Below are 25,467 nucleotides of genomic sequence, written 5' to 3'. Positions count from 1 at the left end.
CCTCGCTACTGAGCCTGTCAGTCAGACTGAAAGGCGAATTGAATCTGGGCTCGCCATTGGGGCGGGAGCAGACCAGGGATATACTGTGAATCTCCAGCGGCTTGTTAGAAGTCGGAATTCTAATCTAAAGCATTGCTCTTAGCACTGCAGTAACCTCTTCGGGCCACTAGAGGCATGAAGAGTTCTCTCTTGGCCTGCTTAGAGTCAGAATTGTTTGCTTGCTGAAGATTAGTGCCTGTTTGGATGTTTTTCAATAGCTCTCACTCAGTAGATGATGTTTTAGCTTCTTAATTTGTTTTTTGAACTCAACTTACTGTCTCAAGGTACTCTCTTGGGCTAAGCTTCTTTACCACCAGAGCATACTCTGCTGTGAGAGGACTTTGTTTCTTCTGACATCCCTCACTCAGCACTATCAAGCTTTGAAAGGGCCTGTGTGCAAGAATTGAACATGGGCCGCTCCATCACATAATTTCCCCACAGGAGTCCATGGGAAACAAAAAGGTTAATAACTCGAGTGGCTGGGCAGGAAGCTAGAACTTCCAGGACAGGATTGGTATAAAACATGTACATGTTTGTGGTGTAGATAGGCATCCATGAGCTACATGTCCCCCAGTGCTGAAGGATGAAGCTTTGCCCCCACTGCAATGGGCAATTATGACATCACCTGTGGCTTCTCTGTTATGTTGTCTCCTTGGTGATGGCTGAAACTCAAAGGTCAGGCTCAGTGGTGTGGAGGATGCAGGAGAAGCAGCATCGCACAGGGCAGCTTGGTTCTCCTCCTATCCCCAAAACAGATGGGATAATCATGGCAAAGCAGCTGTGCTCCTTTTAAAGGTACAAATGAGTGATAGGGCTTTCAGGTAAGAAGTATCTTTCTGTTCTGGAATAGGAATTTGTAATGGATGGAGACAGTTTGAAAACAAGCAAACGAGGCAAGTATTTCAGCATCGCTACATGCCCAATTCTTTCACTTTTTCTTCAGCTCTGTAAATAACATTTGCCAAAGTTTAATTCTAGAGATGATAGGGGAAGAGATACTACATTGCCTGGAGAAGTTTCTTCACCCTGGAACTTGACCAACTTGAATAGGAAATTACAAATTGACAACCATCTTCATTTTGGGAATCATCTGGAAAAGCTATAAACATCATAGATTCCAAAAAGTTTAAGAAAATTATCTCATAACAAAAATTGTGATGCAAGGTATGGAACATAACTTGTCACATGGTTTCAGAAAAAAGGAAGCAAAGATATGAACATCACCAACACAGAGGTAAGTGTTTCATTGCTGAGGGAAAAAACCAAATGGCTGTTTTTTTACACAATGAAAGACAATACAGTCACAATGTGCTTTATTAGGAAATGGCTTGGCTTGAAATGCATGGTTTTCAAGAAAGCAACAGCCTCATAATGTCCAATGATTCACTTTATTTATTTGTTCGATTTTTAGACCGCCCTTACAAAATAGTTCAGGGCGGTTCACAAACATCAAAGACCCTTTAAAACAATTTAAAAGCACTGGAAGGCCAGGCCGAACAGGTAGGTCTTTAGGGCTCTCCTAAATTCCAATAAAGAATTCAAATTACGGATGACTGCAGGGAGCACATTCCACAGTCCAGGAGCAGCTACAGAGAAGGCCTGCCTCTGGGTCGCCACCAGACAAGCTGGTGGCAACTGGAGCCAGACCTCCTCAGATGATCTTAGCGTGCGGTGGGGATCAGACCGGAGAAGGCGCTTTCTAAGGTAACCTGGACCTAAGCCGTTCAGGGCTTTAAAGGTAATAACCAGCACTTTGTATTTTGCTCAGAAACATATTGGCAGCCAGTGCAGATGTTTCAAAACAGGCATAATATGGTCTCTCTGTGTTGCCCCGGAGACCAGCCTTGCTGCCGCATTTTGAACTAACGGAAGTTTCTGAACTACGTACAAAGGCAGCCCCACATAGAGCGCATTACAGTAGTGAAGCCTGGAAGTTACCAGCTGGTGCACCACTGTTCTGAAGTCATCTTCCTCTAGGAATGGACACAGCTGTTGAATCAGCCTAAGCTGATAAAAAGCACTCCTGGCCACAGCCTCCACCTGAGATACCAGAGTGAGGCCTGGATCCAGGAGTACCCCCAAGCTGCATACCTGATCCTTCCGGAGGAGTGTAACCCCATCCAGCAAAGGGAGATCTAACTCATCCCTCAGATTCTGAGCCCCTACAATGAGCACCTCCTTCTTGCTTGGATTCAGCTTCAATTTGTTCTCCCTCATCCAGCCCATTACTGCCTGTAGGCAGGTATTTAGGGAATAAATGCCATTTCTTGATGAAGCAGATGAAAGAAAGAAGTACAGTGAGGGAAATAAGTATTTGATCCCCTGCTGATTTTGTCCGTTTGCCCTCTGACACAGAAATGACCAGGCTATAATTGGAATGGTAGGTTTATTGTAGCTGTGAGAGACAGAATAACAACAAACAAACCCTCAAAAGCCCAGTGCCCAAAAGTCAGTGATGGATTTGCATTGTAGTGAGGGAAATAAGTATTCGATCCCTTCACAAAAGCTGTCTTAGTACTTGGTGGCAAAACCCTTGTTGGCAATCACAGAGGTCAGATGTTGTAGTTGGCCACCAGGTTTGCACACAACCCTGGAGGGATGTTGTCCCACTCCTCTTTGCAGATCCTCTCCAAGTCAGAAAGGTTTCGAGGCTGATGTTTGGCAACCCGAACCTTCAGCTCCCTCCACAGATTTTCTATGGGATTAAGGTCTAGAGACTGGCTGGGCCACTCCAGGACCTTCATGTGCTTCTTCTTGAGCCACTCCTTTGTTGCCTTGGCTGTGTGTTTTGGGTCATTGTCATGCTGGAATACCCATCCAAGACCCATTCTCAATGCCCTGGCTGAGGGAAGGAGGTGCTCACCCAAGATCTGACGGTACATGGTCCCGTCCATCGTTCCTTCGATGCGGTGAAGGTGTCCTGTCCCCTTAGCAGAAAAACACCCCCAAAGCATAATATGTCCACCTCCATGTTTGACGGTGGGGATGGTGTTCTTGGGCTCATAGGCAGCATTCCTCCTCCTCCACACACGGCGAGTTGAGTTGATGCCAACGAGCTCGATTTTGGTCTCATCTGACCACAACACTTTCGCCCAGTTCTCCTCTGGATCATTCAGATGTGCATTGGCAAACTGCAGACGGGCCTGTACATGTGCTGCCTTGAGCAGGGGGACCTTGCGGGCACTGCAAGATTTCAGTCCTTCACGGCGTAGTGTGTTACCAATTGTTTTCTTGGTGACTATGGTTCCAGCTGCCCTGAGATCATTGACAAGTTCCCCCTGTGTAGTTCTGGGCTGCTTTGTCACTGTTCTCATGATCATTGCAACTCCACGAGGTGAGATCTTGCATGGAGCCCCAGACCGAGGGAGATTGACAGTTATTTTGTGTTTCTTCCATTTGCGAGTTATCGTGCCAACTGTAGTCACCTTCTCACCAAGCTGCTTGGTGATAGTCTTGTAGCCCAGTCCAGCCTTGTGCAGGTCTACAACCTTGTCCCTGACATCCTTTGACAGCTCTTTGGTCTTCGGCATGGTGGTGAGTTTGGAAGCTAAGTGATTGCTTGCTTCTATGGACAGGTGTCTTTTATACAGGTACTGTAACAAGCTGGGATTAGGAGCACTCCCTTGCAGAGGGTGTTCCTCATCTCAGCTCGTTACCTGCATATAGTGAAAAGACACCTGGGAGCCTGAAATCTTGCTGGTTGATAGGGGATCGAATACTTATTTCCCTCACTACAATGCAAATCCATCGCTGACTTTTGGGCACTGGGCTTTTGAGGGTTTGTTTGTTGTTATTCTGTCTCTCACAGCTACAATAAACCTACCATTCCAATTATAGCCTGGTCATTTCTGTGTCAGAGGGCAAACGGACAAAATCATCAGGGGATCAAATACTTATTTCCCTCACTGTAGATTTGGGTGTCATCAGCATACTGATAACACCCAGCACCAAATCTCCTGATGACCTCACCCAGCGGTTTCATGTAAATATTGAAAAGCATTGGTGACATATGGAATTCCTCAGGGCTCCATTCTAACAGCTCTCGTTGAGAAGAGCAACTGTCACCAAGCTCCACCATCTGGGATCTGCCCAAGAGACAGAAGTGGAACCACTGCAGAGCAATGCCTCCTATCCCCAACTCCGCCAGGCGACCCAGAAGGATACCATGGTCGATGGTATCGAACGCTGTCGAGAGATTCAAGAGAACCAACAGAGTCGCACTCCCTCTGTCGATTCCCCGGTATAGGTCATCCATCAGGCCGACCAAGGCTGTCTCAACCCCATAGCCCGCTCTAAAGCACTTGATATGGGTCTAGATAATCAGTTTCCTCCAAAACCGCCTGGAGCTGGTCGGCCACCACCCTCTCGATCACCTTGGCCAACAAAGGGAGATTAGAGATTGGCCTATAATTACCCATCGCCGAGGGATCTAGGGAAGGCTTCTTAAGAAACGGTCTAATTATTGCCTCAAGCATGGAGGTACCTTACCCTCCCTCAGCGATGCATTTATGATATTCACCAGGCCTCCTCGAATAATCTCTCTGCTAGATTGAAGCAGCCAATATTGCAAGTTTAGATATTGGGTCACTAGTTGATTTTTAATGATTTTTAAAAATAGTCTAAAACTGCAAGATTCGGCAAGTAAATAGCGAGATTTGCTTGTGAAGGGTCCTCCACCACAACGTCTGGGCAACTCCAATGCAAACCCTGAAATCAGGTCCATCAGCTCAGTTAGGAACTCCATTGAATGATGGGGTGATCTGTACACCAACAGTAGTCCCAATCTATCCTTGGTCCCTAGGCTTAGATACAGACATTCAATATGGGTCAATTCCCTGACAGGAATCCTGCAAAGGGAGACAGTGTTCTTGTAGACCACAGCTACATATACAAATGATGTAAAGCTGCATCCTTTAGGCACGATAAGCCCCATCAGGGTAAGAATTTTGGTAACAGAAATTGTATAATTGTGGTCTGTTAGCACTGTTTTGCTGCAGTCTGTACAATCTATAGAAAAAAATACAAATTGGCTGAATAACAAATATTGTCAGCCATAATGGATATTGGTTTAGAGCTAAATACAACTGTTAAGACTCAATTTATTTTTTTAAAAGACACACACAGGCATTGGTGCTAGATGATTTCCCAGTCATTCTGGGGACATTCTTAAGTTCATTCCCCTACCTCTTTATCAAAGCTGTGCCAGTTGCAATAATAATCATACAAATTATGCAGCTTTATTTAAAAATGTAATACTGTATGCTCTGAGCCCTTGACAGAGGTGTTCTTAAAATGTATACCCAAGGTTTTGAATTTCTCCCTAGATACTCAATTTCTTCCAGGGTTCACATTTGCAACCTCTCCCATCACCAGTGATGTCCATCCTGTCCTTGTGTACAAGATCTCATGGGAAGAAATATATTGTGAGCTGTGGTGCTTTGTTTTCCACCTGCCTTGTACTCCTGGAACACCCAACTGTGTTTCTGTGCAATTGGGAGTGTATAGAAAAGGGGGGGGGGACTTTCTATGTGAGTCAATTCCCAGACAATATTTGGCCCCAGATAAAGAAGTCATGTCCATTCAACTATACCCCTCCCTTGCTCTCCTTTTTTTCATAAGGAGAAAAACAAAAGGAAGTAAATCACATATTTCCCAAATGCATTCTTCCACACAGAGGCAGATTCCGGTGGTGAGAGAGCATTATACCAACTGCACAAAATTGTATCCGTTGAAGGCCCAACTTTTTTACAATGACTTCCAGGTACTAAACATGGTTCCACAGCACAACTCTGATCATGAATGCATTCCCATCAGCTACACAGTAGCTTGCACAAGACCCTTTATAGGAGACAGACAGCAAATGGAAGATAACTTCCCTATGGTATCAAGGAGTTCTGCAAGCCACACAATGCTTGGAGTTTCAAAAGGCTCTTCTGAATTGTCTAGAAGGGATAGTCCTGAAGTGTAATATGGACAGCATAAATCCTCCACCCTCTCCCTAACCTGTATTCTCCAGATCAATTCAATGAAAATCCTGTTGAGGAATGGTTGTAAGTCACTCCCCACTTCTGTCTGGTACATGTGTAAATTATGCAGATTATCCTGAATTGTGCCAGAGTTTTTCTGATGTCACCACCACCATGAACATTTATATACCACTTTTTCAAAAGACGTTCTCAAAGTAGTTTACACAGAAACATAAAATAAGATGGTTTCCTGTCTCAAAATGGCTCCCAATGTAAAAAGAAACAAAGTAGACAACAGTAACAACCACTGGAGAGATGCTGTGCTGGATAGGGACTGTTGCTCTTCCCCTCCTAAACAGAAGAGATTCACCATTTTAAAAGATGCCCCTTTGTTCAGTTAGCAGTACATATATGTATCACATATAGCTCATGGCAGAATATTTATGTTTTGACTAGCCTGCTTACTGACATGTTAGTTTTTCCATACACAGAGAAAGTTTGATGAAAGATATCATTTGAAAAAGCTGCCATATGTGCATCTTAAGCTGGTACAGTCCCATGAGAGGTATCATATGTACAATTGCAAATTTGAATATGCTCTTAGACTGACTGAGGTACATTATCTTAAAGGTGCTTTCTCTTTTTAAGAAGGAAAGGTGCTTGCTATTTTTAAGTCTCTAATTGCTCACCCAGAATTGCTTGTAATTCTAATTCAGATCAGAGATGTACAAATCAGCATTTAAACCAGCAAAGGTATTATTTAGACAATTAAGATACACAAAAGCACCACATTAAAAAAGGCCATAGAAGATATGAGCAGTAAAATATATATTTTTTAAATTAAGACCATTACATTTGTTGAAATACTCCACTAGAATAAGTCTGCTTGTTCATTTTTCATTGGTTGTGTCTTCTTTGAAGGCTTACAATACAATAAAAACATTCACTCAGACTACAGTTAAACATTCACTGTGAAAGAACATAATGGAGGAAGTCAGCACATACAGTCTAAATCATAGCACTCAAGATGGTTAACCTATCTAATTTCCCCTGTCACATCCCATAGACATACAATAAGGGTATTCACACGACCAGAGGCAGGGCGGGTGAGTTGAGGGTGGGTGGGGGAAGGCTGCACAAAACTTACCTTCCTCCCTGATGATCTCCATGCCCTTCTCGCTGCTTCCTGGCCATGCGGCTCAGCCACGCACATAAGCGGCTGTCCTGGGAGCCGCACAGCTTTCCAGAGGCTGAGACAATGCATCTCAGCCTCTGGGAATCCCACAATGCACTGCGTGAATGGCGCTGTGCATTGTGGGATTCCCCCATGAGACAGGCGCTCTAGGCACCCATCTCTGTGACTGTTCGGGTTGCAAGCAGCCCAGTCACTTGACTGAAGAACTGGGGTTAAGGGCACACTCATGCCCTTAACCCTGGCTAACAGCTGGCCTACAGAGCCAGGTTTGGCAGTATGGCAGCACCAGGATCCACATGGATTCCGGCGATTCTCACAGGCTCAGACTTGGCTGCCCAAGCCTGCAGTTGGCTGCTCATGAGCACAACCTTAATGAAAGCATTTAATGAACAACGATTCGCAAACAGACTAACATTGTGCTGTGCAAGTGGGGAGCAATGATGCTCATTAGTCCCCTCTTCCCTCTGCTGTCCCCTGGTTATATGTCCTTGAGCACAATGTTACTCTGTATGTGAACCAGTGTACTTGCCAGATTTGAAATAATTAAGGCTCAAGGTATTAGAGCAGGGGTGCCCAACTGCAGCTCTCCATCTGTTTTTGTCCAACAACTCCCATCATACACTGGCACAGTTGCCTGTAGCCAGGGATGATGGGAGTTGTAGGCCAAAAACAGCTGGAGGCTGCAGCCGGGCACCCCTGTATTGCAGCGTTTTGGTTTAGTACTTCCCTGAGTTTCCCAGTCTCAGTACTGTATTGTATAAACATAACATTCAGTCTCTTTGGAAGCAAATGGATACCTTGATTATAGGCAGGGGCTCACGTGATTTTCAAGGCTAGGTGAGTATTAAGTGAGCACCAACAGAAATGCTTTGGTACTCACAGAAGTCTGGCATCTTGTTCGCTCTTCGTCCTCTGCCACATTGGTGGCGTGGCCTTTCGTTCACCATGGGCGGCTCTTGCCACCCTGGCTGCTGCTCCTACTGCCCTTACTGTCAGCAGCTCTCTGGGCCTCTCAGAAAAGGCCCCATTCCTGTCTGCAGACAGGGCCGCCTCGTTGGCCTGCTCCCTCTTCCCTCTGTCTGCCTTCACCACTGATCCCTGGCTGCAGCTCCTGCCACCCTCTTCTCTGCTCCCTGGCTGTTACCTGCCAGCAGCTCTTTGGGCATCTCAGAAGCAGAAACGGCCCAGTTATCGTCTGCCAACAGGAACGGGACCTTTCCCCTTTGGAGTAGCTGGGGAGCCTCTGGGAATGGATTGCATGCTGTCCATTCCCAGCAGTTCTCCAGCTGCTTAGAAGGGGAAAGGTCTTGATCCTGTCAGCAGGCAATAGCGTGCCTTTTCTGCTTCTGAGATGCTTGGAGAGCTGCTGGGAAGCGGCAGCAAGGGAGCAGAGGCAAGGGTGGCAGCAGCTGCAGTGAGGGAGCGGTGGCGAGGGCAGCTGGAGGGAGGAGAGAGCAGGCTAGCAAGGTGGCCTCAGATGGTACTCATTTGAGTATGTTTCAAACATTTGGTGTACTCTTTTCCAAATTGTTGGTACTCCTGAATACCTGAGTACCACTGCCTGATTATACGGCCTGTTAGTTATGTAAGCAAACATACAGGCACCTATTTCATTCTGCAGATCAGAGAACTCAAACAAGCTGGATAATAATAGCTAGGAAAGCAGTTATTTGGCACTCATATAAAACCAAGTTTCACATTTTCCTCTCACTGAGAATTGCTTAATATTTTCAGATGGTTTAAGACAACCTCTTTTCATAATATGGTTTGCAATGAACCAATGTTGTGAATAAAAGCCTGAGAAGAGCTCCAAATCTCTTTGAAAGATTAGACCAGCTAAATAATCAAGATACTTTGGTAAAAAAACAAAACAAAAACACCCAAAGTTACAGCACTAATATTCAACTACATGATTTTTATCTTATTTTAAGTTCTCTTTCTTATAGTCCTTGCCATCCCTAACAAGGTTGCAACTAAATGTGAGGAGTTTGATAACTCGCTTGGTAGTGAATTTGCTACATGCTGATGGGTGCAATACATGTAATCAGTTCCAAACTTTAATTCAGGGGCGAAATGCATTCTCAACATTCACCACTCTAGCTCTACAGGATATTCTCCAACAAGGCAAGCTATGCAGTGACCAATTTTCCCAGCTCGGAACTTATTGGTCTTTAGGCTATTTTCATTGTCTTGTCTTGCTTTGATGCTTTCTTGCACAGATGACACCAGTCCTTCTACTGAGAGATAAACTACGCTGTCTGCTCCTAGAGAAAAAAACAGATAAATAATTAAATACTGCACTGTTTTACCATGTCCCCATTGTAAAACAAACTGTTTCACTTAAATTCTCACACAGTTTTGTTCCCTTTAAATTATCTACAGAAACTTATAAATCACATCCCAGATCATATTCTGTAGAAAGACCTGTTGACAAAGCCCTGATGACTTGACAATGGTGAGCACAATAAATAATTCATTTAATGCAAGTTAAAAGCAATTCCTCACTGCTAATCATGTTTTGGTTAAGTGTCTCTCTGAATTCTATTACTAGAGATGCTTTAACTAGGGATTTGGGGACTGAACACAGGACTGTTACCACACTTGCTCACACACATGTATACTATACATGTGTTCCTAACTGGGGGAATGTTGCTCATAACTAAATTTTCACGTGTGAATAAAAAACAAACTTGAGTCTGGACATATACAAATGTCACTGTTAGGGTATCCCAGAGGAGCAACAGATTTGGAGAATGGCTTTTGCAGCAGATAAATACAGTGAATTAATAAAGCAGAGTCACAGTGTAAATAGCGGCATTTGGCAACCTTGATACACTTGTGGTTGCACAAGGAATGAAGGCAGCTCCTAAGACTAGATAAGGGAGGGGGGTTGCAGGATTTAATAGCCTAGTGGCGGGTGGGCTTTGGAATGTAGACAGGAGAAGGCAGAGGAGGGGGAAAGAAAAAGGATAGAGAGAATAGTGTATCAAGAGCAGCTCTGATACCCTGTCTTCAGTCTGTTGTTCCATGCACAATGCCAAAGAGAAGTGACCTATCGGGGAAGATCTGGAGGCCCCACCTATAAACCACAATAGGCCCACAGTGGAAATGGGTCCAGCTTCAAAGGCTCTGGGATTCCGCTCTGGAGGCTTTCAGGCAATCAAGTACAAAGATCCACTTATGGCAGGCCCAAGCAGACTGTGACCCAAAGACACTGGGTTCCAAGTGTGTCTAGGGCAGTTCAGTCTCACATAAGGAATGCTCAAGAATAATTATTTCAGCTCAGTGGTTCTGGATCCTGCCGTCCAGTGTTACACTTTAGGACTCAGCAGTCGAGTGATTCAACTTAAGGGAAGAAGGTATGAGCACAGAAGCAGCTGCTCAGACAGCCAGGGTTTGGGGTAGTAGAAGGCAGCATCACTCACCAAGCTCCCATGATAAGACTTCAGTGGAATCCAAACCAGAGATCAAGCACTGTAGTTCTGGAGCAGAGTTCTTTTATAGGGCTCGCTCTTGTGTAAAGTCTTAAAGGCATGCAAACTTCACCCCTTTGCTGTGCCAGACTTCTAGCTTCGTTAAGAATGCACAGGACTGAAGGGTGTGTGAGACCTTTTGCTAGGCAGCTTTTGCACTGGTTCAGTTTTGGCAAGATGCTGCTGCTTGATTCAAATAAAAACCTAGTTTTCCCTCCTGACACCAAATGCCTGCCCATGCTCTTGTTTCCTTCACTTCTACAGGAAGCAAATGTTTCCTAAAGAACAGAAGGGAGGCTGTCTGGAATACATGCAAGGATGTCTATATTACTAAACTGAGTTTCCAAATACAAAAGGCAAAATAAGTTGCCTTTTTATACACACACCCCAACTATAAAGTACCAAATAAATCTGAATATTACATATTCATATTAATTGTAATCATCTATTGAAACTTGTTTTGTATTAATGAAAGCAAATATATTCCAAGGGTAGCAAGATCTGGACTTCACCTCCTGCATGCCATCTCACAAATAGCCTGCAGACCCCAGATTCCTCTTGTATGCCCTAGGGCAGTCTGCAAAATTTCTTGTGAAAATGGTCTACTGAGGTGTATCTTTAATATAGCACAATTATAATGAAGAATGAAAATACTTCACTATTAGTCATTTTTCATTATTTTCAGCTATGAAAATTTACCCTCCCCACCAAATACCGCAAACAGTGCTTCTTTGGCAAATTTGGTAATAATCAAGCAGGCAGACCCTAGCGATGTGCTCGAAATGCAATTTGGCATCCAAATCACAGCACAGGCCCTTTAAAACTGAGGGCTTACACAGCCCCTTTAACAAGGAGAGCAGATTCATACCTGTTCCTCTTCTGCTCACCACTACATCTGTAATCATAGTGCTCCTCCCAACTATGACTGTGTGCCAGCGGTGCATCTCCCAGCTGCCCCTGTGCAATGCTGGCACATACATGCCAGCATCATGCAGGGGCAGCTGGAAGATGCCTACTCACACACAATCATAGCTGGGGGGAGTGCCGCAATTACGGAAGTGGCGGCAAGCGGAGGAGGAGCAGGTATTGACCAGCTCTCCTCCGTGTTAAAGGGGCTGTGTAAGCCCTCCATTTAAAAAGGATTGTGCCGCGATTCGGACGCTGAATTGCATTTTGAGCACATCCCTTCTTTGAAGGTGTACTTCAATATATATTTAAGTTCCACAGATTTTCCACTAACTCTCTCTGGATTGGAATCATGGTGTTTTTAGAAGTGATCTGTATCAAAGAACTACCACAGAAATGCAAATAAGCAAGCGCTAGCTTTCAGATGAACTGATGAGAGCAAATGAAGGAAACAGTGACAGTGTAGATACATTTTGGGAATTGTCATAAAGTACCTTTCTGCAATGACTTACTTCTGCACACATCTCTATTAGCAATATTGGACAACACAACATTTTACCTATATAGCCTGCCAAGTCATGAAATTCAGGCTTGTTGGCAATGAGTTCTTCTTTTGTTGGAATGTTTATCCCCATGTAACAAGGAAATCTTATTGGAGGCGAAGCCACACGAATGTGCACCTGAGGGTGGGTGGGGAAATACTGTCATGATAGTGATATTGTTCATTATGTCATTCATTTTCATTAACAGGCAACAGCAAGAACATCAAGTCACTTGAAGATACCAAAAGGGCTGACTTGTTGGCAACAGAGCCAAGTGAATTTGGGTTTGCTATTAGGGGACGGAAGGAGCAGAATACTGGCTAAATATGCAACTGAAGAATGTTGTATCTGTTCTTTTGCTTCTGCCCTCTGCCATAAACTTAATTTTTTTTTAATGAAGTTGGAACTTGGGTCCCCCAAGAACATTGTCTCTCTTAAGAACAAAAAGCAATATTTACTTACCTCTTTAGCCCCAGATTCTCTCAGTAATTTAATTATGGGTGAAATGGTGTTGCCTCTTACAATGGAATCATCAATAAGGACAACACGCTTCCCTTTGAAATTGTCTGACAAGACACCAAATTTTTTGGCCACTCCAAGCTGCCTTAATCTCATGTTTGGCTGAATGAAAGTTCTTCCTACATATCTGTTTTTGCACAATACTTCAATATACGGTAATCCGCACTGCAAATAAGATAAAATAGAATTTAAAGTAATGATCATCTGGCAGTGAGAAGCACCACAAGCATCAATGTTGTGTAAATCAAAATGTTTGTATCAAAAGCATCTCCTAATAAAAATAAGAGTTAATTCAGGATGAAGGAAAGAGACATTCATCGTACCTTTTGTGCATAGCCGAGGGCTGCTGGAGTTGCAGATTCTGGGACAGTGCTAACCAAATCTGCTTCCACTGGGGCTTCAATAGCAAGCTGTTGACCACATCTCCTTCTCACAGAATAAACCATTTGACCTATAGAGATTTGATATGCAAAGGTAACATATATCACTTGACATAATTGATGACGACTATTCTTGTTTGATAACCTTATTGTTTTGTATTGTGAAAATGCCATCATAAAAAACATTTTAAAAAGATTTTAACTTTGTTTCTCTCTTTTTCTATACAGCTTTAATTTGTACGTTTCTCAATCCTTAGCTAACAAAGAGTGTTATGATTCATTTAGATATCTCCAAAGCAAGCACAAGTTGCAGGAAATAAACATTTCAAATCCTGAGACATCCCGGTCTGTTTCAACCAGCGTTTTATGGTCCCCTTTTAATTTTAGCTTAAAGCCGTTTAAAAAAAAGAAGAAGTGTGTAATCTCATTCTTGCATAAAACGTGAGTATAATCCCATACCATTTTTTCAAAATTTTACATAATAGTTACCCCTGCTAACTGGGCAAAGAGGCACCTTTTACTGTGGTGATTCTCTTTATTTAGCAGGGGGAGAGTAACTGGCCCTATCCACCCCCAGCACGGTACTTCCAGTGACTACTGCTGGTGTCTATCTTATGTTTCTTTTTAGAATGTGAGCCCTTTGGGGACAGGGCTCCATCTTATTTATTTTTTGTTATTTCTCTGTGTAAACCTCCCTGAGCCATTTTTGGAAGGGCGGTATAGAAATTGAAACAACAACAACAACAACAACAACAACATATTTTAAATGAGAGAGAATGCAGGAACCTAACAAAAATAATGGGAACTTAAAGGTTCCCAGAGTCCTTTGTCCAAAGCATCTGAAAGAGTCATGTGTCACAAATCAAAACATTTCTAGCCTTCCTCCATGTCTTGGTACAGCTCTTGATAAAATCATGTTTCTGTTATGCAGACATCAAGTATAGATAGCATGAATAGATCTCTTAGCTCCCAGATCTGTGTCTTTAAAACAAAAAAAACGAAAACCTTCCACTTTGGGAACCAGATCAGGCTTCTGTGCCTCTGGTGACATGGGCCAATTAGAGCTGCATGTGTCATGAATGAAATCAGGCACTGGAGCTGGAAAATCACACCAGTTAACAAAGACTAGCAGCAAGTTAACTGACAAGCTTGCAAGGGGGTGGGTAAGGTGGGAAAACTAGACAGAATACCAAACTCTTAGGAGGCCTGATCAGGGAAAAGGTGTATGACAAAAGGCTTGATGTGTGGGGGAAATTAGACAATGGTAAAGCAACATATCAAACAGCTATTTGCCATCATAGTTCCAGAGTCATCACAGTATCAATTATTTGCTTAATTTATATAACACCTAATACGGATGTGCACGAACCATCAGTAGGGACTGGTTGAGACTGGTTTGGCGCAGGGGGTTAACTTTAAGGAGCAGGGAGGGTGCCCTCCCCCACCGCCCCTGCTACCAAAATTGCTGGTGCAAGGCTGCTGCGTACCTCCTTGCATGATAGAGATGTGCACGAACCATTGGTAGAAACAGTTGTTTCAGATCCGTTCAGTGGAGGCGGGATTATCTTTAAGGAGCAGGGAGGGTGCCCTTACCCCGCATGGCCGCATTTCCCCCTCCGGTGCTGCCTCCAAAACCACTGGTGTGGGGCTGCTGCGTACCTCCTTGCAGCCCTTGTCAGCATAAAACCGGAAATGCCTAACACATGTCGGGCACTTCTGGTTTTACACTGAGTGGGGCTGCAATGAGGTACGCAGCAGCCCTGTGCCAGTGGTTTTGGTGCTAACACTAGAAGGGGAAATGCAGTGGGGTGGGGGGGTAAACCCCCCTGCTGAACAAGTTCGGCGTTCTGGAAAAGGTCTGCCGAACCAGTTCGTGCACGTTCCTACCGCCTGAATCCAAAGGCTCTAGGCAGTAGGAATGTGCACAAAACTGGTTTGCCCGGTTCAAGTCAAATTTGAACCGGGTTCGAGCCGGGAGGGGAAGGTTTGGTTTTGGATTTGATCGAACCCCCCGGTTTGGTTTGAATTTGAACTGTTTTGAACTGGTTAGAACCAGTTCAAACCTCCAAAAGTGGGTGGGGTGGTAGCTGGCACCCATGGACACCTACCACCCAACCCCCCAAAGCAAATGGACACTTGTATAATTTTTTATGAATTTTTGATATTTTAATATTTTTTCTCTTACGGTATAATGGGACTCAAACAAGCCCATTATTCCCCATTGTGGAGCACCCATGGGTGCCAACAACCACCCAAACCCCGAAGAAATCGGACACTCCTACGATTTTTAATGAATATTTGAAATATTTTTAATTATTTTTCTCATAGGGTATAATGGGACTTGAACCAGCCCATTATCCCTGATTGTGGAGCATCTAGGGGCACAAAAGTGGGGTGGGTGGTAGGTACTCAGGGGTGCCTACCACCCACAAAACCCCAAGGCAATCGGACACTCCTCCGATTATTGGTGAATTTTTAAAGTATATTTGAATTCCTCATAGGGAATAATGAGGATTCCAGCAAATGTATAGCTTCACGTCGGGGGAGAGTGGGGAAGGGGTGGCCTAGAGTGGAGTGTGATGGATGGTAGTTCCCAAGGGGTGCAAGGAAGCTACCAGAATTATTTGAAAGGAATTGGGCAAAGGGCTGATTTTTAAGTAATTTTTGAAGTTTATGCATCTTTAAGGTTTTTCTCCACAGAGAAGAATGGAGGCTTCAGCAGCCCCATAAATGCATTTGGGGGGTGCTGGGGTGGCCCAGAGCAAGTGGTGGTGTAGTGCATAGAGGGTGCCAACCACCCCGACAACCCATGGGGTACTAGTTTTTGTTGTTTCTGAGGTGTTCTGAGTGTAGATTCTCTGCTAGCATATGAGATTTTCAATGACAAACCATGAATCTACTCTCATTTGCTCCAGAGAATCACTTAAAAATCAGCCCTTTGCCCAAGAAAATGTTTTCATAAAAAAAATCACTGATGACTGCAAAATGCAAATTTGTTCCCGGTGAACTGACACTAGCTCCTAGAGCAGTGGTTCCCACAGTGGCTGGGGCTGATGGGAGTTGTAGTTCAGCAACATCTGCAGGCTCCCAGTTTGGAAACCATTACTCTAGAGCAGGGATTCTCAAACTTGGGTCCTCAGGTGTTATTGGACTTCAGCTCCCATAATCCCCAGCCTCAGTGGCCTTTGCTTGAGGATTATGGGAGTTGAAGTCCAATAACACCTGAGGACCCAAGTTTGAGAATCACTGCTCTAGAGCAAGGATTCTCAAAGTTGGGTCCCCAGTTGTTATTGGACTTCAACTCCCATAATCCCCAACCAAAGGCCACTGGGGGTGGGGATTATGGGAGTTGAAGTCCAATAACGACTGGGGACCCAATGTTGAGAATCCCTGCTCCAGAGGATGCTCAAAACAGCCACAAAATGTTAGATATATTAATATATTATCTCCTGTGACACCTTCTCCCCTCAAAAACTGGTCCATCTCTCCTGTAGGTCTCTCAAATATTCAAGTAAAATTTAAGTAAAATCTAAAAGGATGCTTGACAAAACAAATGTGATAACTTGCCTTCAAAGATGCTATCAGGCCTTGCAAAATACACATATTCAAAAATACAGAATGCTGATGGATCTCCTTCAGGTCTTGGTACAACATCCAGTGTCTGGACATCATATCTGGATATTTTCATAATCTCTCCAGGCATAACTTCACGATAATACCTTTAAAAATATATATTTGCACAGGTTAAAAATCTTGATAAAACCAATTTTTAGAAATATTTGCTCTAAAAAGTGTTAGGCATTAAGTGATGCTGTACTATTGGACTGAAAGCACACAATGGGATGCATATCCCCTTGCAGCTGTTATTGTCAGGGCTGCGAATATGCCATGGTACTGTGCAAGTATAAAATATGTACATAATATGACAGAATGGGGTACTGAGCTTCCTGAAAGTATCTGCCATTAGGATTTCTTAAATGCATGTTTCTAGCCTTTTAAATATGTGCTTTAAAGCATGCAGACAATGCCAGCTGCAATCTCAGAAGCAAGAGGGTGAGCGAAATGAGATTTCTAGAGGTTGAGGACAGGGTTTTAGAGCTCAAATGCTCATTGCTCCTTTCCATTAGAAAAGCTGGAATAATTTGTGCAAAGTAAGAGTTTATCCATCTGAAAAATTTGTTCAGAATTCCACTTTTCTTGGTGCCATTGTAAAAAAACTATTCACCCTGACTACACACAAACATGGTTATATTTTCCATCAGATGTAATTCAGAGATATATTATAAGAGCACAATTGTTCAAATTAATAATTTTGTGTTGAATCACATACTTTCACACCATAATTATTTCATGGCTACCTAAGCAGAGAGTGAGTAATAATTTTGTGTTGAATCACATACTTTCACACCATAATTATTTCATGGCTACCTAAGCAGAGAGTGAGTATTAAAAAATGAATAAAGACAGTGTACTAATAAGTTACCCTAAACATTTAAACCACAATTTGATTGGACTACACTTAACACCATATTATGACTTGGTGCTAGAGGTATAAGCCCTATACTCACACCTTTCCTTGTGTTTTGCAGTTGTCATTTGGAGAGAGAATTCAAACCATCATTTACCAGTTTGAAACTGTTGTAAAACAGAACTAACTAATTAAGGAATATCAGGTTGTTTACCTGTAACTTGGGATCTTCTAGTGGTCATTTGTGCTCTTACATGATGGGGCTTTGCACCTAAACAGAGACCTCGTTGGAATTATCCAAACTAGTTTCTCTATTAGATAGACCTCTCCTTCCTGTGGTCACATGTCCTTCCTCCCTCCTTCAGTCCCCGAGTCCTTCGACCTAGAGAACTATAGAGAGGAAACTGGGTGGCCATGTAAGAGCATAAATGACCACTAGAAGAACCCAAATTACAGGTCACTAACCTGACATTCTTTGATGTGGTCTCTGTGCTTTACACGACTGGGTGCATAGCAAGATGCACCCAGTGAGGATCTTACCTGGAGGTGGGAGTCAAGAGGGACTGTAGGATGGCCTTGCCGAAGGCTGCATCCCTTCTAGGGCAGACATCAAGGGCATAATGCTAAATAAAGGAGTGGGGAGATGCCAAAGTAGTGGCCTGGCAGATAACATCAAGTGGGATCAACCTATCAAAGGCTGCTGATGTTGCCACTGCTCTGTTAGAATGTGCTTTGATAGAGGAAGGCATCTCTTTCTTGGCTAGTTTGTAGGATAACATTATAGTCTTGACCACTCATCTGGAGACGATCAGTGACGATGCCACCTTGTCTTTGTTTGGTCCAGTACATGCAAGAAAAAGCGACTGAGAAGAATGTTCCATGGAAGTTCTATGTACATAAAAGGCCAGCACTCTATGAACATCCAGGGTATGTAGACTGTGTTGTGCATCATCCAAAGGCTTAGGAAAGAACACTGGCAAGGTGAGTGGCTGGGACCAGTGAAAGGAGGAGACAACTTTGGGAAGGAAGGTGATGTCAGGGCAGAAAACCACCTTGTCCTTGTGGAAGATCAGGTAAGGTGTGTCCGCTCTTAATTAGCTTACTCTCCTGGTGGACGTGATGATGATGAGGAACACCACTTTGTAGGAAATCCAAAGAGATGGTTTGCATTGGCTCGAAGGGATTTCACATGAAGCAGGTGAGCACTAGTGAGAGGTGTCAAGCTGGGGCCATGATGGGTGGGTCTGGGTATAGGTGGGCCAGGCCCTTGAGAAAGTTCCCAATGAAAGGGTCCTTGAAGAAGGATGTAGGTCTGGGTGGTGAATGTGCTACAATGGCCGCCAGGTGAAATCTGAGAGAAGAGAGTTTAAGACCGGATTCTTTTAAAGAAAGGAGGTAAGTACAAATGTGCTCTGTTGACAGTTGTTCTGGAGTAATGTTGTGGGAGTGGAGAAAGGTTAAAAGGTGCATTCATTTATACTGATAAGTGTTCATTGTTGCAGGTTTCTTGGATGCGGACAAGACTCATTGTAGAGGCTGTGGGAAGAGGGTCATATCCACCACACAGTGAGGTGCAACCTGTGGAGGTCCAGGTGGAGGAGTTGTCCAGAGTGCTGAGAGATAAGGTGAGGATATAGTGGTAGTTTGTAGTGGTTGCCAATTGTGAGGTGTAGGAGTAAGGAAACCAGGGTCTCCTGGGCCACTAAGGGGCTATGAGGATGTACTGTACTCGGTCCTGCTGAATTTTCCAAAGTACTCTGGGTAGCAGGGGAACTGGAGGAAATAGGTAGGCTATCCACCCCATCCATGAGGTTGCGAAAGCATAGCCCAGAGAGCGGGGTCCCCTGCCCACTCTGGAGCAGTAGAGGTGACATTGGTTGTTTTAGGTATGATGTGAATAAGTCTATCTCTGGGTGAAACCACTGGTTGAAAAGGGAGAGAACGAGGTCCCTGTCCAGTTGCTATTCATGTGAGTCCACTCGTGCTCTGCTGAGGGAATCGGCTTGGATGTTCCCTGGATGTACACCACAACTGCTGTGATGGAGTATCTAATGCACCATGACCAGAGGTCGAGAGACAGGTTCAGGAAGGTGGTGGAACTGGTGCTCCCTTGTTTGCTGAGCTAGGCCTTGGCTGTAGTGTTGTCTGTCTGGATGGCAACTACATAATGTCAGAAGAGGGGAAGGAACCCCCTGAGTGCCTTGAAGATGGCTAGTAATTCTAGGAAGTTGATGTGGTGTGTGCTTTCCTGATTGTTCCAAAGGCCGTGGATAAACAGGTCTTGAAAGTGGGCTCCTCAACCCATGCTGGATGCATCCGTGGTGAGGACATGACATGGTTATGGGGGGTGAAAAGGAGATCCTATGGAGATATTGCATACACAATCAATGAAGTGATTGGCAAATTGTAATGGGTACACTAAGCCAGTGAGATTGAGGGTCTGTATTTGAGTAGAAGCAGCAAAGAAACCAGTTCTGTAAAATCCTGGAGTGGAGTCTGGCATGAAGAAGTATGTGTGTCATCAAGGCCATGTAGCCTAGAAGCTGCTGGATGACCCGGGCCCTGAGGTGGCACTAATGTGCTACGTGAGATGCCAAGGAGATAAGGGTATGTATTCTGCATTCTGGCAGGTAGAGTTTTGCCTGTGGTGAGTGGAAAAGTAGGCCTAAGAATTCTATGACAGGTATAACTAATACCTAGTTGGTATTAGTTTGGACATTGTAGTTGATCTGGAGCCCCAGATCATTTAGGAGGGTACCTGTGGTGGCAAGAGAATGGTATCTGCCACCAGGAGCCAGTCGTCTACCTTGCTTCTGTAGGAAGGCCACCACTGGGGCCATGCATTTGGTAAACACCCTGGGGGCCGACACGAGGCCGAAAGGGAGGGCCCCAAATTGGTCTGTGGTGTTGCCTATTTTGAAGCATAGGTAGCACCTGTGTTGAGGGCAGATGGTGATGTGGTAGTAGGCATCTTTGAGGTCTAGTGAGATGAACCACATGCCCTTCTGTAGGAGTGTCAGGATGGTGGTGATAGTGATCATCTGGAAACATCTTAAAGTAATGCAATGGTTTAACTGTCAAAGGTCCAGGATGGGGAAGAGGCCCCCATTGTGTTTGGGAACAGTGAAGGATGGGGAGTGGAAACCCACAAGGAGGGGTTGAGAAACGGTTCTATTGCCTGTTTGTCTAGTAATGAAGCAATCTCTGCCAGGAGGATGGGGATGGCTTTGATAGAGACTGGGTACTTGGATGGGCGTGTGGATGAAAATTCCAGCTTGTATCCAATCCAATTCTTGTTATTGGGAGGACCCATGAATCTGATGTAATTTCCCCCTACGCTGTGAGGTATGGAGAGAGGTGGGTCTCCCAAGTGCACTGGAATGAGGAGTCACTGTTTCTTGGTGAAAGTGTGAAATGTTCTAGGTTTGTTGGGTGGTACATGCTGTGAGGTGTATGCCGGGCTTTTTCCATAGGGTTGATATTGAAGTGAGCGAAAGGAACAGTCGCTCTATTGATACTGCGAGGCAGGATGCTGTGGTTGAGTTCTGTGCCATCTGGAAGGCTGTTGATGTCTAGGTGAGGGGTTTTGAAAGCTCATAGAATGAGCCATATTTTGAAGGCGCTGGACCTTCTGAAGGATTGGGTATCACCTTCCTCGTCTGAGGCAAGGTCAGAAGTTTCCTCAGCACTTTGGTCCTGTGGGGATTCCAGAGAATCTTATTGGGTCATGTCTGACGGAGGAATCTGGGTGAGAGGAACCGATGGTGGATCCTGCAAAGGGGGTTCCTGGTTTGAGGTTGGAAGCGGATCTGTCTTAGTAGGCAAATTTTGAGGTCTGTCCTTTTGGGGACATTGTTGTTTAGGTGGTGCTACAGGTAGAGGCATGGCCTCCCTGGGCCAGTGTGAAGGTCTAGGGATGGTGTGGAGCAAGACCTGTCCCTGGGTTGATAGCAGTCCCACTGCTGCAGCTAGGAATGGGAAGATAGATGGGGTTGTTCTCCCGAGATATATTGCCAAGGAATGGGGTCATCAGGATTTGACTCCCTAGGATATGAAGCTAAGGTGCTGTAGGATCAGTAGACCAGACATTTGTCCCAAATGGCATAATAAAGGTCCATGTGGCGAGTGTCTTCTTACAGATGATATATTGTATAAAATCTTGGCAAGGTGGTCTGTTGATGTCTGGGGTAAAGTCTGTCAAATTCAGTCTCAAAATACTCATCATCTAGGGGCATTTCAATTTCATATTGAAGCCTCACTTGAAGAGTAGCTTCTGGATCCAATTGACTGTTCTGGCCTTCGTGGCTGTCATTTTCCAAAAAACCTCTCCAGTATAGAGCTTGGTACCGATGAGTTATTTGGGGTTGAGTTGGTCCACCTTAGATTTGAGACCTTTGGATTTGAGCGTTACAGGATCGAGCTTGGGTTCGTGGGGCGAGGTTGCCCATGGTAACAACTGAGATGCCTCCTGTGGAGCCAATAATTTCCGCTTCTTCTTAGGTTTAAGGGAGGCCAGATTTACAGGTGGGGTGCAGCGTTTTAGAGGCTTGGTGAGGGGTTGGGTTTCCTCTCATTCCTTTTTCTTTTTCGGCAATGAGGTGGGAGCGCCAGAGCTCGAAGGCGCAGAGACTGAGGAGTGCAAAGCGGCACTGGACGAGGATGTCGGGTCGGGCAACAAAGGAGCTGTAGGCTGGTTTGAGGGCCCAGAGGTGGGCAAATTGCCGGCTAGGTTGGAGGCGAGGGCTGTGAGCTTAAAAATAGCCTCGCTGGCCACAAGTGGCCGAATAAACATAAAAACGCCGACCACATCAGGGGGCATTCAGGTGGGGGGGACATGAGGGTAAGAACAAGACGCTAACTGAAAGAAAGAAGAAATGATAAAAGAAAAAGGTAGAGATAATGTGGTGTAAGAAGAGAGATTTTTTGGGGGGGGGATTCTAGTTCCAAGCAACTCACAAACACTGTTGTTCTGTTGATGACGAAAGACTGAAGGAGAGAGGACATGTGACCACAGGAAGGGGAGGAGCTACTACCTAACTAAGAGAGAAACTAGCTTGGACAATTCTGACAAGGTCTCTGCGCAGGCACAAAGCCCATTCATGAAAAGCACAGAGACCACGTTGAAGAACTAATTGTGCAAGGGGAAGAGGGAATGCTTGAGCTGGAGGATCAATCATATAGTGCCAAAGCATGTTTGGCAGTACGTATGAGCTGACTTAATGTGTTAAAGTGTCTTTGAAAAATAATTACACTGAGTTTTAATCTTCTTTAAGATAAGCTATTTTTACCTGTCACCTTAATGCTCATTTGATAACAGACTTGTCAAACATCTCATTAGCAACATTTCACTTCATATTAAAAGTATTATTTCATAATGGTAATGAATTTGTCTACTACTCTGTATATCTAGTAATAATCAGGTGCTCTATTACTGGAAACTTAATGTGTCCACACATTTCTTCAAAACTGGATTTTTGAGGTCAGAACTATGTATCAATGGATGTGAGGCTGCTGTTAAAAGGCATCCCAGTGTCAAGTTCCCCCAAGTCACTGTAATGTGCAGTATCTCTTAGTGTATTATTTGATATCACCATGTTATTGCATTTTCCTGCCCACATTGTACATCATTTACTGGGGGGGGGGCAGGGAAATCTATACCATGAGGATTTCATGTTCCCATTATGGGCAGGATGCAGGTTTTGGGTAGCAGACCTATGTCTCCAATAACTTTTAGTTTTGTCCCAAATTGCAAGGACATTTATGTAAGTCTAAATAATTTCTTCAGTTCTCTTTTTCTGTAAGCTTCTAGTATGTATTTCTAGACAATGTTCTGTGGTTCTTTGTTTAACAGAACATTTTTCTGACATTTCTTCCTAAATTATAGATAATCATGTCACCTGAATCCTCAGAAGTCTTCCCTGTTCCCAAAAGTCTGTATAGGGGAGTGGGGGGAGGCACCATAGCTCTCTGGGCAAATAATTATAGCAGTTAACGGTAGTGAACATATTTGTTTCACACCCCACACACCTGACTGCAGGGGATCAGGCTGTTAATAATTAACTGGTTAATAACTGGCTGGTTTCCACAGATGAACCAGCTGCTGTTTAGGCTTATATGTACAGGCAATGTGTGCAAATCCTGTGGCTTTAAAATCAGTTTTGCCATTGAATTAAATAGGATCTGGAGTTTCAAACTCCCACCATCTTTAAATATAATCTAATACAAAAGGGCAGAAAGAATCTATTTGCTTTACTTCAGTTTATGTATAAGGGACTAATAAATCAACCAACTTACTCTGCACCAATAGATAAAAAGCTGCAGGATTCTGAGGAAACTACCCATCCTTCAGTTTCAGCATATTTTTTCCCTGTAACAGAGTTTAACATTTCTAACAGCAGCATTTTCACAATCCTTCAAGCTACATTTCAAGCAACCTGTTGCAAAAGTTCTTTGTCTCTTCCAAGTGATACAAACAATGCGTAACAGTGTTGATAATTCCTCAGTACAAATTTTGAAAGTGTTAACACAGTGGTGATATTACTTATTAAACTTCTGGATGTAGGATAACCCAATCAGCTGTGATGTCATATTGGAGCCTCTTCACATTTTAGGCAGCTATTGTGTGTGTGATTATACTGGTGTTTTCTGAGGAATACACAAAAAATGTAGAAGGGTGGACATACATCCCTAAACAGGCCTTGGAAGCTGTGAACAGTTAGAGCTCCCTAGCAAATGGCATATACACGTTCCATACTTTTGCAGTTACTGCAGCAAAACTGGTATAACACCAATTTATATTACATAATTTAACTACAGAAAGCAAAGTTTAATCAGCAAGCCAAGTTACTGCAGCCTAGACCAAGATGTTCCTTGGAGTCTTTGTAAACATTTCTGAAGATGCCATTGTATATGAAAATTAATTCCCAAGTGTACATCAATATACACCCTTGTCATATCACAAGGTTTTCTTTTTCTTACGAATGTCTGGCTTTCTTAGTATTCTATGAGTCATGGGAGAATCTTTAAACTATCTCACCAGTGTGTACAATTTTATTTCAGGAGTCTGATCAATAAAAATACATGGATAAATGTTTTCACAAGAGAACTGGAATAGAAACTTAAGTAGAAGAAATGGTCCCTCAATTATTGCCATTTTTTCAGTTTTTTGATATAATGGTAACCTGTACTGGATCATTACTATTAAGACTGTATTCACTGTGAGTACAATCAAATTGGTGCCTGCATTCTATTATCTGTTTTATACTTCTTGCCTTTTTTTTTTCTTGTTTGTTCATACACACACACTTCAGAGGAGGAGAAAATTTGACTGTCTTATTTTTACAAGTGGATGCATTTGGGAAAGGAACAGTCATACAATTTTAGACAACATTTCTCATATGTAATGTAAAAAAAACACCATAACTTATACTGGTTTTATTTTTAACTGCTCCTTTTGAATATTTGCAGAATATCTGTGTAAACCATTTTATACTAAGGTGTAACTACACTGTAGAGAAATGTTATCTAGAATGATATTATTGCTCCATGCATTCTTTTGCAAAGAATAAAGTTGTCAAATTTTCTACCACTCTAATAAATAAAATGTGAAAAATACTATCACTTGTACTATATATGTATTACATACGTATCCTCTTTCTCTCTCTCATTTGCTCAAGCATGGTTCATTAAAAATATTGATGTTAGGGAAGTCATACCTTTTCCATTCATATCACCTACTGGAACAAGACGACCAATGCAGAGTGGTCGGTTCCCATAGGGATCACGTACTGCATAGATAATATCTTTATGCATAATCAGAAGAGAATATGAGGTGGGTGTTTCATTCATCAAGTTTTTGATCCTGAAACACAAGAGTTAATATAATAAATTGTTTTATTTTGTGACAAGAGTTCCAACAACTACTGTGGCTGGTTTGAGCAACTACAAGTTGTGCTGTGAATTTTATTTTCCCCCCAACA

The 25,467-nt window shown here is 43.5% G+C and overlaps 2 protein-coding genes and 1 long non-coding RNA gene across 6 annotated transcripts in view; 1 reads left to right on the top strand and 2 right to left on the bottom strand.

The window, feature by feature from the left end:
* Positions 1-609, bottom strand: part of AASDH (aminoadipate-semialdehyde dehydrogenase) — a 31,651-nt gene extending 31,042 nt beyond the window's left edge. The window contains exon 1 of the mRNA XM_053257312.1: positions 315-609. The gene's annotated coding sequence lies outside the window, so the exon portion shown is untranslated. The remainder of the gene's footprint in view (positions 1-314) is intronic.
* On the top strand, positions 518-25,347 carry LOC128327933 (uncharacterized). Of its 3 annotated transcripts, none has more exons than XR_008308892.1 (5): positions 518-834; positions 9,583-9,655; positions 12,330-13,461; positions 18,333-19,113; positions 24,548-25,347. It is a non-coding gene; the product is annotated as an uncharacterized LOC128327933 (long non-coding RNA). The 3 variants fall into 3 exon arrangements; XR_008308890.1 differs by lacking the exon at positions 518-834 and adding an exon at positions 849-1,273; XR_008308891.1 differs by lacking the exon at positions 518-834 and adding an exon at positions 3,920-5,800.
* Positions 6,817-25,467, bottom strand: part of PPAT (phosphoribosyl pyrophosphate amidotransferase) — a 78,451-nt gene continuing 59,800 nt past the window's right edge. For both annotated transcript variants that reach the window (XM_053257326.1, XM_053257327.1), the window contains exons 5-11: positions 25,204-25,349; positions 23,783-23,855; positions 16,588-16,739; positions 12,964-13,091; positions 12,584-12,805; positions 12,139-12,259; positions 6,817-9,464 (exon numbers count right to left, since the gene is read on the bottom strand). In XM_053257326.1, the coding sequence (XP_053113301.1) occupies positions 9,289-9,464; positions 12,139-12,259; positions 12,584-12,805; positions 12,964-13,091; positions 16,588-16,739; positions 23,783-23,855; positions 25,204-25,349 (1,018 nt within the window). In that variant the 3' untranslated portion in view covers positions 6,817-9,288. The remainder of the gene's footprint in view (positions 9,465-12,138; positions 12,260-12,583; positions 12,806-12,963; positions 13,092-16,587; positions 16,740-23,782; positions 23,856-25,203; positions 25,350-25,467) is intronic.

This window comes from Hemicordylus capensis, chromosome 5 (assembly GCF_027244095.1).
Source record: "Hemicordylus capensis ecotype Gifberg chromosome 5, rHemCap1.1.pri, whole genome shotgun sequence".
Lineage (NCBI taxonomy): Eukaryota > Metazoa > Chordata > Lepidosauria > Squamata > Cordylidae > Hemicordylus > Hemicordylus capensis.
Note: the sequence above shows the minus strand (reverse complement) of the source record. Positions and strands in the feature narration are given on the sequence as shown.